A 13,856-nucleotide genomic window follows, 5' to 3' on the forward strand; every position below is an offset into this window, starting at 1 on the left:
CTTCAGACTTCTGCTCATGTATCTTTTCAGTGAGATCATTTTTGACTTTTTGTTTAAAATTACACTCCATCTTCCTCCCTTCCACTGGTCTCCATCTACCTTGCCTTTAAAAATTTTTTTTCTCTATAGTATATGCTTACCGCCTTTTAACATAGGATATAATTTGCTTGCATATTATTTCCACTGTCCCTTTCCAACTAATAATATAAGCATGCTGTGTACAGGGATTTTTGTCTGTTGTGTTCACTGCTGTATTTTTAGCAGCTGGAATGTTTTCTGGTATATAATAGGTGCCTAATAGTTACTGACTATATGAATGATATTTTCAGTGCTTTTTTTTTTGAGTGATTACAGAGGCTGAGCTTTATAAATTATTTTTACACTTTCAGTGAAAGTGCAAGTGTTAGTCACTCAGTCGTGTCTGACTCTTTGCGACCCCATGTGCTGTAGCCCTCCAGGCTCCTCTCTCCTTGGAATTCTCTGGGCAAGAATACTGGAGTGGGTTGCCATTTCCTTCTCCAGGGGATCTTCCCAATCCAGGGATTGAACAGAGCTCTCCTGCATTGCAGGCAGACTCTTTACCCACTGAGCCACCAGGGAATACCCTTTCAGTAACTGGATTTAAATATGACTTGCTCTGCACTAGGGAAGTGGCTCTCTGTTCAGGATGGATCAACTGGGTATCTTTTTCAGAAGTAGTGGTGGTTATTAGTATCTTTTGAAAGTTTCCCCATATGATCCTAATGTGCACCAAGGTTGGAACCATGTGCTCACTAAAGTGTGAATTCACTATGTGTGAATGAATGCCTGAGAGCGAACCATCACTGCTGTAGCAGAGATGCAGATTTGGATTGGCTCAGGCATTAAGGTCAGATGTTTGCAGTGAGAGGTTGGTCATGAGTAGCGCAGCCCTGGGGGGCTGGTAGGAGAGGCGCTAGGGAGGGGTGAAGGGAAGGCGGACTAGATGGAGCAGACACAGGGCACACCCAGTAGCTGTAGCAGGAAGGAAAGTGGATTCCCCTGCTCCCTTGGCAGCTGTTGACAGTTGCTTTCTGTCTAAAGGGCGTAGGTCGACTGGGGACTGCCTGGTTAGTAATTTGTTTTAAAGCAGGTATATTATATTTCTGAGACTCACTAATTTTTCTTCTCTCTGAAGTAATCAGGAAGTGAGCTCAGTTTTAAATAACGAGTCCAGGTCTCTGAACACAATGAGAATAACTTCTTGAAACTTGGAGATTTGAGCTATTTTAACATAACCTATCAGGGAACGGTAGGCACGGACAGTGAAGGGCTTTCATATGCATGCTCTGGAATTCCTGTCTGCAGTTGAAATGGTTTCTGTTTCCTCAAAGTTTCAGAGAAGGGGGGAAATATGATCAAAGTTATTTAAACAATATTTCTGTGGCTGGTAATGTGGCAAGGAGTTAGAAGGGATAGCTCTAAGGAGGAACAGTGAGTAAAAATGTCCTGGAAAGCAAGACTGCGCGAATAAAATGGTGAGAGATGGCAAATCCAGCAGAAGGGCAGGAGAGCCAGCCAGCCTTGGATTTGGAAACAAAGCAAAGATACTGCAAACCAGTGTGGTTAAGAAGGCGGTGGCTGGAAGGACACCTAGAGAAGGGCCAGAGAGCTCACGTGGCAGCTCCTGCAGATGCGATCAGTGTCCCGGGCCGTGGAAGTCTCCTTTTCATGGTTAGGACTGGAAATTGTTATTGTCTCTGCCCAGCTCTCAGGCAGTGGAAAGCTTTCAGTTACAGCCTGAGGGTCTCAGTTCTGTGAGGTGCTGGGAAGGATTTCCTTGATGTCCTCAGTGTGACTTGCTAAGTCACTTCAGTCGTGTCTGACTCTGTGCAACCCCATAGACGGCAGCCCATCAGGCTCCCCCGTCCCCGGGATTCTCCAGGCAAGAACACTGGAGTGGGTTGCCATTTCCTTCTCCAGTGCATGAAAGTGAAAAGTGAAAGGGAGGTCGCTCAGTCATGTCCGACCCTTAACATGGACTGCAGCCCACCAGGCTCCTCTGTCCGTGGGATTTTCCAGGCAAGAGTGCTGGAGTGCCTGCCACCGCCTTATTCAGCTTCTGTTACTACTTCTGCTCTCGAGTGCCAGCCATAACCAACCAAACTGAGGTTCAGCCTAGTTGATGAGCAGAACAGATGCCCCTCATCCTCCCCCTCAGAAAACCAAGTTCTCCTCTAAGTGTAGACCCTGTCCAGATGCGGAAGCCTTCCTTTGCCCAGGGTAGAAATTCCCTTTGCCCCGGCCCGTGCCTGGCATCTCAGTGTCTTTACCCGTAGTTGTAGTTTGGCCCTGTGCACGCCACACCTCCCTCCATTTCTCCTGTGTCTCCCTCGTGGTTCCCAGTAGGCGGCTCTCCCCGGGCCCCTCTCTCTTCCCTGAGCCTGTGGTCCCCCCTGCAGTCCCCGTCTAGGTAGCCTGACCGGTGCCTGGCAAATGAGTGTGTGTTGCCGATCCACAGCACCGGCGGCCTGTCTTCAGCTTGACGTTGCTTCCTGAAGATTGTGACTGATTGCTCTGAAGCCCGGTCCCGGTGACGCCAACATCTGCAGGGCTGGCAGGAAGTAATTTAGGGACTAGTTGACATTTGAACATGGTTAACCATACAGAAGTTTTTATCTTTCGCCAAAGTTATCACCTCCAGCTGGCTTCACGTAAATTATCCTCGCTGGTCTGAACCAGTGGGACCCCCCCCCACCTGCCGCCTTTGCCAAGGGTGCTCTGAGTCCCTGTCCATTGCTTCACCCGCTGGAGTCAACCTGCACAACTGAGGATTTTGTTTCAGGTTGTACTTTTCCAGAGTCTGAAGAAAATTTGAAAGCCATTTGAGGTCTTTTTATAATCCTCCAAGTCTCTGTTTCCTAGGTAACATTTTAATGTCTCATTTTGTTCTTAAATACATACACAGCCATACAGTCTTTGACTAATTTTAGCCTTTAACCTGAATTGGCTATAAGTAATATTTTTTTTTTCTCAATAAAAGCAGTATTAAACTGAAAGTTGATTTACCGACAGTCTACATTCTGACTTGGATTTCTTTTCAAATACCTTACTAAACTGTTTAAAAATGGGAACAAAGCCTTCAAAGATCTTGGTTGTATGGCTTCTCTTATTCAAATCCTCTGTGATTTGTGTAACCTAAGACTACCAGTGAATTTGTAAGAGAAGTCAGTTTAATTAAAATGTCAGTTTCCTAAATGTAATTATTTGTTTCAGACTATGAAGGATTATGTTGGGTAGCTTTTTATGAAACACTGGAGGGCACTATTATGAAATTCCCTTAGCAAGGCAAGGAGTGTGATGAATCTGACAGAGCTGTTTGTGGCATTCTGAATAAAAACACCAGAGCCTGTAGACGTGCTCTGGACGTGTCTTATAATGTTGCCGGTTCCCAGGGCTTAGCCTCCTGGAACTGCTTTGGATGTTGTCATTTTTCAGGTTGAACTGGCCAGTGTGGTCACAGGGAAGGCTTCATGAGCAATGTCAGCGACTGTCAGCTCATGAAAAAATGGGGCTTAATTGAATCTCACGGCAAAACGCTCTTGACGATCTCAATAGACAGCTGGCATGTGAGAACCAAAGTAAACCTTTCTTTTCATGTTTGAGTTTATGCTCCATTGGAAGAGAAAAAATGCTTCATTTATGGACAGTAAACCCAGGGCAGTCACATCTGACCCACCTTGCCCTGAGGAGTGGGCCTGGAGGCAGGATTTCTAAAAGCTTAGGAGTTAATCAACTAGAATGAGAGTTTAATCATATGTAGATAGTTTCTGGAATTGTGACTTCTTTCTGTCCTATTCCTTCTAGAAGATTTTGGATTTTCCTAAGTCCAAAAAATAGGTTTCCTATCATCTCTCCCTGTTATCAGCACTTTAGTAAGTATTCAGATCTCAGTTACCTTCCCTAATTTGAGGGGCCCAACTGGCACAAGTGAAGCTTCTTTATTACAGACCTCAACTGTGTCCTCTCACTGTGTGCTGGTGGACGCAGTCAGTGTCCTCCTGTGGTAAAATGCACATAAGAACAGTTTACCTTTCAAGCCGTTATTGAGTGTTCTCTTCAGTGGTAGCAAGTACATTCACAGAGTTGTGAGATTCTTTACTGTGAGGGAAGCTAAGAGATAACAGTGGTAATTCACATAGCAACTTTGTGTGAGAAGCTGTGCTAGAGCCCAGAATATGTGTGTGTCAGGAGGTATTTATGTGACTGGATAGGATTTTTATGATCTTGCATCTTCCTGCTGAAAATAATGCAGAATAGTTAAGAAAGTAAAGTGACGCTGTATATGTATCATATGTGGCCATATTTAACAGCTCACACACGCACATGGTTACAGCAAAATTCATCCTTCACAATAGTTTTTAGCAGCCCATTTCATGTCTTTCTGATTTTGCTGAGGTACAGACACGAGGCTACTGTCAGGATATGAGCTCAGCAAGCCCCCAGTGCCTGTTACTCACAGAGGCTACTTGATTCTATACATGTTCCCAGGACAGTAGTGATAAAATTTTTTGGGTGTTGGGATCAAAAGTACCCTGTAAAGAAAGCTAACTATAAAAATAAAGTGGCTTAAGAAAAAATTTTTTTTAATTGAGATATAGTTGACAGTATTAGATTATGGTAATAAACATAGTGATTCAAAATTTTAATAGATTGTACTCCATTTATAGTTGTAAGAAAAAGGTGTTCTTTTTAATATAGAAAATAGAGTACATTACTGAGGGGAACGTTTGAAGGATAACAAATGATTTAAGTGATGTCTGAAAGACTGTGGGCTTCCCTGGTGGCTCAGTGGTAAAGAATCTGCCTGCCAATGCAGGAGGCATGGCCTTGATCCCTGGGTCAGGAAGATCCCCTGGATGAGGAAATGGCAACCCACTCCAGTATTCTTGCCTGGGGAGTCCCATGGAGAGAGGGGCCTGGTGGGTACAGTCCATGGGGTCACACAGAGTCAGACACAACTTAGTGACTAAGTAAGCAACAACTGAAGACTGTGGAAACTTATATTGCTATCTATTTTGTATTCTATATAGGTTTGTGTTTTTTTTTACCATTCCTTTTGTTACTGAAGAAAAATGGTTTTGTTCAATGCCAGCCTGCTTATTTATGGGGTGAGGTAAAGGCTAGGGCCATGTTTCGGCTATAAAGTTAGGCCCCACGGGAACCCCCGTCCGGGCCCTGGGTGTGGTACAGGAGACAGGGATCAAGACCATCCCCATGGAAAAGAAATGCAAAAAAGCAAAATGGCTGTCTGAGGAGGCCTTACAAATAGCTGTGAAAAGAAGAGAAGTGAAAAGCAAAGGAGAAAAGAAAAGATATAAGCATCTGAATACAGAGTTCCAGTGAATAGCAAGAAGAGATGAGAAAGCCTTCCTCAGTGATCAATTCAAAGAAATAGAGGAAAACAACAGAATGGGAAACACTAGAAATCTCTTCAAGAAAATTAGAGATACCAAGGGAACATTTCATGCAAAGATGGGCTAGATAAAGGACAGAGGTGGTATGGACCTAACAGAAGCAGAAGATATTAAGAGGAAGTGGCAAGAATACACAGAAGAACTGTACAAAAAAGATCTTCACAACCCAGATAATCATGATGGTGTGATCACTCAGCTAGAGCCAGACATCCTGGAGTGTGAAGTCAAGTGGGCCTTAGAAAGCATCACTACAAACAAAGCTAGTGGAAGTGATGGAATTCCAGTGGAGCTATTTCAAATCCTGAAAGATGATGCTGTGAAAGTGCTGCACTCAATATGCCAGCAAATTTGGAAAACTCAGCAGTGGGATTGCTGCTGGGAGGGATTGAGGGCAGGAGGAAAAGGGGACGACAGAGGATGAGATGGCTGGATGGCATCACCAACTCGATGGACGTGAGTCTGAGTGAACTCCGGGAGTTGGTGATGGACAGGGAGGCCTGGCGTGCTGCGATTCATGGGGTCGCAAAGAGTCGGACACGACTGAGCAATTGAACTGAACTGACAGAGGCCTGCTATCACTGAGAAAGTGTCCCCTGCTGCGGGGGCAGTTTCCGTGTGTCCCGCCCCTCGCTCTCCATGCTCCTGGTGGCTCTGACGAGCATCAGCAGTGAGCAGTACGAGGCCTCTCTGAGAGCCGAGGCCCCTTCCGTCTTTCCCGCCCCTCACTCTCTGCGCGCGCCAAGGCGCTGACAGGCATCAGCAGTGAGCACTCCAAGGCCTCTCTGAGAGCCGGAGCCCTTCCCCTGTGTCCCGCCCCTCGCTCTCCGTACTCTCTGTGGCTCTGACGGGCACCAGCGGTGAGCAGTACGAGGCCTCTCTGAGAGCCGAGGCCCCTTCCTTCTTTCCCACCCCTCGCTCCTCGTGCTCCCGGTGGCTCTGACAGGCGGCGGCGGCAGCAGCTCGAGGCCCCTCTCAGACCTGAGGTGGGAGGAGGGTTTCCCACGCTGCCCGGCTCTCCAGAGCGGCTCTGTCCAACCCTGGAGCCCCAGCCCACACGCAGACGTAGAATAGGTGTAAACTAAACAGCACGAAATGGGGTAACGCATTCAGGTCCTTCAGCATACGGGTCCCGTTTCAGATACTCAGTGGCCTCGTGTGACGAGTGGTTGCTGTGTTGGACGCTAGAGAGAGGAAACATGTCGGTCACTGAGGAAAGTTCTCCGTGAGTGTTCCTCGTGCTTTGTCCTGCAGCAGCGGGGATACCCGCGTCTTCTCCCGGGTTTGAAGCTCACCTGACTCACTTTTGAGGCCTTTGGCAGTCAGGTTATGCCCGCAAATCAGGAATCACCTCCCCCCACAGAAGGACTTAGGGCGGCCTGGAGCAGACCGGCCTGTACTGGAAGCGCTCCCTGATGGGGCTGGAAATGCCCGCTGCTGGTTCTCCGCTGCTGCTGTGACAAATGACCACACACACAGCAGCTTAAAACAGCACAGATCTGTTACCTCCTGGTTAACTAGTGAGATCAACACAGGTCCCATCAGACTAGAATGATCTGGCCTGTATTCCTTTCTAGGAAATTGAGAGATGTTTTCTCATCCCTTCAGGTTTTTGAGGAAATTCACTTCCTTAAGTTGGTAGGTCTGAAGTCCCGATGTCTTGCCAGCAGCTCTAGAAACTGCCCACATTCCTTGGCCCCTTGCCCTCTTCCCCTAGACGCAAAGCCAGAGAAGGCAGGTGGAACCCCTTCCACAGTTTAAATGTCCCCTGTCTCTTCTTCTATCACGTCTCTGACTTTAGCTGGGAGAGGTTCTCTCTTGCTCTGAATAATCCAGTACAGGCACCTTATCTCAGCATCCTTAACTTTAATCATATCCGCAAAATCTCTTTTGCCATATAAGGTGGCATATGAGGGCATAGATATCCTTGGGAGTGGTGTTATTCAGTCTACCAGTTCAGTTTAGTTCAGTTCAGTCGCTCAGTCGTGTCCGACTCTCTGCGACCCCATGAATCGCAGCACGCCAGGCCTCCCTGTCCATCACCAACTCCCGGAGTTCACTCAGACGCGCATCCGTCGAGTCTGTGATGCCATCCAGCCGTCTCATCCTCTGTCGTCCCCTTCGCCTCCTGCCCCCAATCCCTCCCAGCATCAGAGTCTTTTCCAATGAGTCAACTCTTCTCATGAGGTGGCCAAAGTACTGGAGCTTCAGCTTCAGCATCATTCCTTCCAAAGAAATCCCAGGACTGATCTCCTTTAGAATGGACTGGTTGGATCTCCTTGCAGTCCAAGGGACTCTCAAGAGTCTTCTCCAACACCACAGTTCAAAAGCATCAATTCTTCGGCGCTCAGCCTTCTTCACAGTCCAGCTCTCACATCCATACATGACCACTGGAAAAACCATAGCCTTGACTAGACGGACCTTAGTCGGCAAAGTAATGTCTCTGCTTTTCAATATGCTGTCTAGGTTGGTCATAACTTTTCTTCCAAGGAGCAGGTGTCTTTTAATTTCATGGCTGCAGTCACCATCTGCAGTGATTTTGGAGCCCCCCAAAATAAAGTCTGACACTGTTTCCACTGTTTCCCCATCTATTTCCCATGAAGTGATGGGACCGGATGCCATGATCTTTGTTTCCTAAATGTTGAGCTTTAAGCCAACTTTTTCGCTCTCCTCTTTCACTTTCGTCAAGAGGCTTTTTAGCTCCTCTTCACTTTCTGCCATAAGGGTGGTGTCATCTGCATATCTGAGGTTATTGATATTTTTCCCGGCAATCTTGATTCCAGCTTGTGTTTCTTCCAGTCCAGCGTTTCTCATGAGGTACAAGCATATAAGTTAAATAAGCAGGGTGACAATATACAGCCTTGACGTACTCCTTTTCCTATTTGGAACCAGTCTGTTGTTCCATGTCCAGTTCTAACTGTTGCTTCCTGACCTGCATACAGATTTCTCAAGAGGCAGGTCAGGTGGTCTGGTATTCCCATCTCTTTCAGAATTTTCCACAGTTTATTGTGATCCACACAGTCAACGGCTTTGGCATAGTCAATAAAGCAGAAATAGATGTTTTTTTGGAACTCTCTTGCTTTTTCCATGATCCAGCAGATGTTGGCAATTTGATCTCTGGTTCCTCTGCCTTTTCTAAAACCAGCTTGAACATCAGGGAGTTCATGGTTCACGTATTGCTGAAGCCTGGCTTGGAGAATTTTGAGCATTACTTTACTAGCATGTGAGATGAGTCTACCAGATGCATCCAAATTAATTCTTTCCATGTTATTAAGCAAAAACAGCTTATTTGTGATACGGTTTATTTGAAGAAGATAATTAAGAGCCTGCCATCTTCATCTACCTTGATAAAATATCACCAAGATATCTCTGAATTAACAATTTGCTCATATTTTATCTTTTATGAAAAAGAAAAGCTGTACAAAAATGGTATTATCATGAAGATAAATATCTGAAATCAATGTTAAAGAAAATAGTCCTGTCAAATTGTAGATAATTAATGTGATTGACTTAACAGCTTTCCCACATATTAGAATGCTACTTTTGATTTTTATGATGCCTCAATAAAATCTGCTTGATTTTAATGTTTATTGCCATTTATTTGTTCACCTTTGATTTCTGACTCATTCCTTATTTATTATTAAAATATTATATAACCATTTAGTTTAATCTAATAATTCTAGACTATAGTCTATTATTCAGTGCAGTGATATTCTGTAATCAACTATTCTTAATAGTTTTTGAGGATGTAGTATTTATCTTTCTCCTCTTTCATTTTATTTATCTCATTAGCTAAGAAACCTTTCCAGCTTGGACCTACGTCATATCACTGAACTGGATAATGAAACCGTGATGGAAATTGTCAAGAGGTGCAAAAATCTTAGCTCTCTCAATCTCTGCCTGAACTGGATTATAAATGACAGGTAACCATCTTAACATCTTAAAAACACTTTTTCAAAGGGAAGCATGTGTTCTGCGTACCAAGCACTGATTATCATTATAATAAGGCATGTCTAAAGAAAATGTGATATAGCCATGACTTTTAAAATAGATATGTTTAAGTTTTGAAAAACATTTAGAAGTATACTTTTAACCCATCCAGTTTTGGGCTTCCCTAATGGCTCGGACTTTAAAGAATCTGCCTGAAAGAGAAGACCCAGATTCGATCCCTGGGTGTGGAAGATCCCCTGGAGTAGGAAATGGCTCCCCACTCTAGTATTCTTGCCTGGAGAATTCCATGGACAGAGGAGTCTGGTGGACTACAGTCCATGGGGTTGCAAACAGTTGGACACTACTGAGTGACTCACACTTGCTAATATTTGCAGCAACGTTTATGTACTAAGATTCATGTTTCCTAAACAGTTATAACAACAGAAGTCTATTGAATCTTCTCTTTGTCACTCATCCAAGACATATTGTTTATTTGTCACTTCAATATTTTTGCAACTTTTTGTGGTTGACTTTACTGTTCATTTATCAAGGAAAATAGTTCTGAGAAACTATTTCAAACATTATGCATTCAGATCTTTTCTCTAGGATGACATTTTGTTTTCCGTATAAATAGAATTTGTTTTGAATGTTAAAGTCATGTGATGGGTAGTTTAATACGTAGTGTAAAGATGTGTAAATTGTTTTAAAAATAGGCATTTAAAAATGTTTTAAAAATAAACAGTGATAATGGATAGGTCAGTTTTTCTCTGAAATATTGCATGAGGGGAAAAAAGTACTAGAACCCTTGAAAATAGACTTCTTTGTAATGAACGCAACTGCAGAGTACCACTATTCTGTACTTACTCGGTGCTTCTCCGACTCTTTGTCACATCATGGACTGTAGCCCGCTGGGCTCCTCTGTCCATGGGATTCTCCAGGCAAGAATACTGGGTGGGTTGCCATGCCCTCCTCCAGGAGATCTTCAGGACCCAGGAATGGAACCCAGGTCTCCTGCATTGCAGATGGAATCTTTACCATCTGAGCCACCAGGGGGTCCTACTGCTGATTAGTTTAGGTGGGTTCTTAAATTCAGGCATGAGATAAGGTTCTTGCTTAGTAGCTTTTCAAGAATAAATAAGTTTTAAAAAAGGCCACCAAAAATATATTGCTTTCAAAATAGAAAGCCCTATTTCAGCTAAAATTAGAACCTATTTAGATTTAAATGTTTTTTGTAAAATAGTGCAGTGATTTATAAAGTTTGTCAGATAATGCTTTAAATTTAAGACATTTCCCCCTTTCACTTTTAATTTCCCTTTATCCTTTTAACAGTAAAATCATGTAGACTCCATTTTCCCCAAGAATGGCAAATTCTAGTGGCATTCCTATAAATTACCAGCAATTAGCCTTTAAATTATGTGTGATAGCACTTGACTTCGCTCTTTCTTAGTAACATTTTTCTTGAAGAATTTACTAATCCAGAATTGGTCCATGGTCTTTATTTATAAAGGGTGTTTATCGTTTCTGAGTAATAGTCACTATGTGAGGTGTATCAAAATCTGAAGAAAATTGATGAACATTTAAAAAATTAAATTCTTTTTTATAATCTACATTCTTCCCCATGATCAGTTATGTGAAAAGTTGTAAAATAATCTTTTAAATGTTTTCCGTAACAACTGATAAAAAGAAGTACATGAAGAACATCATCCCGTGGTTTCAGGTGTTTAGTATTAGCTTAATATTCAGGTAAATGTCTTAGTAATGCTTCAGATTGAAAGGTGAAAACTGCCACAAAATGGATATGAAAACTATGGAAAAGACTTAGTACTTGGAGCCTTCAGAGGTGAGTGAGATGCAGTCCATATAGCATCATAAGGGTTATCTGCTTAGTAAACAGGTTTTGCTTTTGCTTAGATTTGTATCATTTACACAAAGATACTCAAGGATTTCTCATCTTCTGGTGCTTCAAATGCTTATGTAGTCATAACTGGGTATTTACACATGAAAAAAAAAGAGCAGCCTTCACCTTGCCTTTCCTTCCCTTTGTTAGGTTCCATCTGCTCAAATCCCTTTCCATAATATTTCAGTTGGTTTTTTTTTTTTTTCCTGTTTAACTAGAATGATTATTTGGTGTTTGATCCTAAATGCTGTACTGTAGAGATTTATTTGCAAGGAATGAAAGGGTATTTTTATGTTTTTAATGGAAAAGTTTGAATTAATTGAGAAAACATGCATTTTAATGAGGTTGAGCGGTAGAGTTTTAAAGATCAGACTCTTTTAGGTTTTAATTACAGCACTTGCACTTATCCTGTGTACTCTAATAGGAGTTTCAAACATTAAAACCCACTTTGCAGTGTCATCTAAATTAGTCAGCTCATTGTTCTTGCCATACTCTATCACTAAGCTAAGTAATATTTGTAATTATATTGGTATAAATCTAGGACTTCCCATCAGGCTTAATTATAATTTCAGCACTTAGCTGGGATGGGTTAGTAACCTTTCCCATGGAGGACACTAGAATGCACTAATGCATTTAGCCTATCAATTAGTGTCTGTTTTACATTTGTTCATTATTATTATCCTCTAGTAAATCAGAAAGCATTTATTAACCCCCTACTAAATACTTGGTGCTGTACCTCAGACTGTGGGACACTGAGTTCCTGCTGATCCCAAAGGTTTTCTCTTTAGGCGACATAGGACTTAATGAGTGAGATAATAGTGAGCCTTGTAAGGATAGAAGGAAGGACAGTAACCTTTATCATCCAGGTAATTGATAGGCACTTTACACATGTTCTCATTTAATCCTTTCAACATCTTTTGTTCTGCTAAAGGTCATACTATTCCTATTAAATTTAGCCCGTTTGTTTAATTTTTCTTTGGCTTTTCTGATTGGATGTGTTTTTTCCATCTTTACTACAGTAAAAATTGGATGGGGACAAACAAGAAAAAGCAAATGGCTAATGAGTCAATTTCCATTTCATAGTTGGAGTTCACACACAATTGACATTTATACGTAACATTCTTAGTTTTAAAAAAAAGAATCTCATTATTTTCTTTCATAATAAAGTTATAGTAGAACCTTTAGATACTATTTTATACCTATACCTTTTCATAATGCCTATGAAAAGGATCTATGTTTAATGCTGCTAGCTTTAATAATGAATTCTTCACATGAAGATAAAGTTTGATACTCTTCTCAGATCTTTAGATATAAGATTTATCCTGGATTTTAAAAGATTTTAACAATAAATATTTTCAAAGTTCAAAATTTTTAAATATTTAGTAACTTAAGGTCTTTACTGTTAAGCGCACGGAACCTTTTAGCATTTTGTGGTTCTTGATCTGTGTGACTAAGACATGCTGTTCTTTATCTTTGTTTTTTAAAAAGCACTTTTTGTATTTAGAGAGTTAAACAGCATGATATTTTCTTGTATTCAGAAGGATGGTCTAGTAGTCATTTGACATTTACCATTGCTTTTGAATACAAATAAAATCCAAGTGTTTTATAAAAAGAGGACACTGACTATTTCTATTGATGATTTAAATTAAACATCTGGTTATTATTTCTCCTGTACTCTTTCTGACTGGAAGTTTGTTGGAACGTTTACTTGTATTTGATATAACTGTTTTGCTATTTCACATTCAATTTGGTCTTCACTGTTTCTTTTCTTTTTATGTTTCATATAGAGTCCAGAAGCTGCATGACTTAGACTTATTCTTTGAATTTGCAGCTTAAAACAAAATTGAATGTATTGACTCTGTTGAACACAGATAGGACACTTTCTTTAAGGAGTTAATTTGCTGTGTGAGTCTTATATTTATGTAAAGGGGGCTGTTGCATCAGTGAACATCCTAAAATTTGAGAAGTTTTAAATCTAAGATTGTTGTGACCAGTTTCTTTTAAGTATAAAATAACATTTGCAATATGTTACTGTTTCTCTTTATATGTACTAGTGTTTAGAATAGTAACTATAAATGTTTTCTCATTAAATAGACTTTTAAATAACAACATTTTGAAATTGCAAATTGGCGAGCCAGAGTTGAGTCTAGTCCACAAAGCTGTTTTGTTTGGCCCGTACAATATTTAAAAAATTGAGTAAGTTGCCAACTTTAAGAAATTGGGTCGTTCACATAGAAATCTGAATTTGGGCCTTCTTTTGGGAAAGTTGCAGATCTAGCAACGCTGGACCCACATTTTCTCTTGTCAGCGATCTTTCCAGGATGAGTAATGGGCTTTTCTCGTCGGTCATTCTTCAATTTCTCCATTATTCCCACCCAGCACGATCGATTTATAATATCCACCTGTACCCACCTAGTCTACAAATTGAATTCTCCCTTATTGAAATTCAGAATATAAAGATTTTTAGGTAAAGATTTCTTGTTTTAAATCAAATAGTTCTTTTTAAATTGAGTCTGATAAAATATATTAACAGATAATGGAGAGTTAATTTGTTTACCTAAATTAGTTCCTTCTTATCTCAGACCTCAGAACTTTGG

The 13,856-nt window shown here is 41.4% G+C and overlaps 1 protein-coding gene across 1 annotated transcript in view; it reads left to right on the forward strand.

Annotated features, from left to right (window-relative positions):
• Nucleotides 1–13,856, forward strand: part of FBXL17 (F-box and leucine rich repeat protein 17) — a 517,577-nt gene that overhangs the window by 167,992 nt on the left and 335,729 nt on the right. Inside the window, exon 6 of the mRNA XM_018049987.1 lies at nucleotides 9,225–9,355. Within this exon, the coding sequence (XP_017905476.1) occupies nucleotides 9,225–9,355 (131 nt within the window). The remainder of the gene's footprint in view (nucleotides 1–9,224; nucleotides 9,356–13,856) is intronic.

The sequence above is a fragment of the Capra hircus genome, chromosome 7 (genome assembly GCF_001704415.2).
Source record: "Capra hircus breed San Clemente chromosome 7, ASM170441v1, whole genome shotgun sequence".
In the NCBI taxonomy this organism is placed as follows: domain Eukaryota; kingdom Metazoa; phylum Chordata; class Mammalia; order Artiodactyla; family Bovidae; genus Capra; species Capra hircus.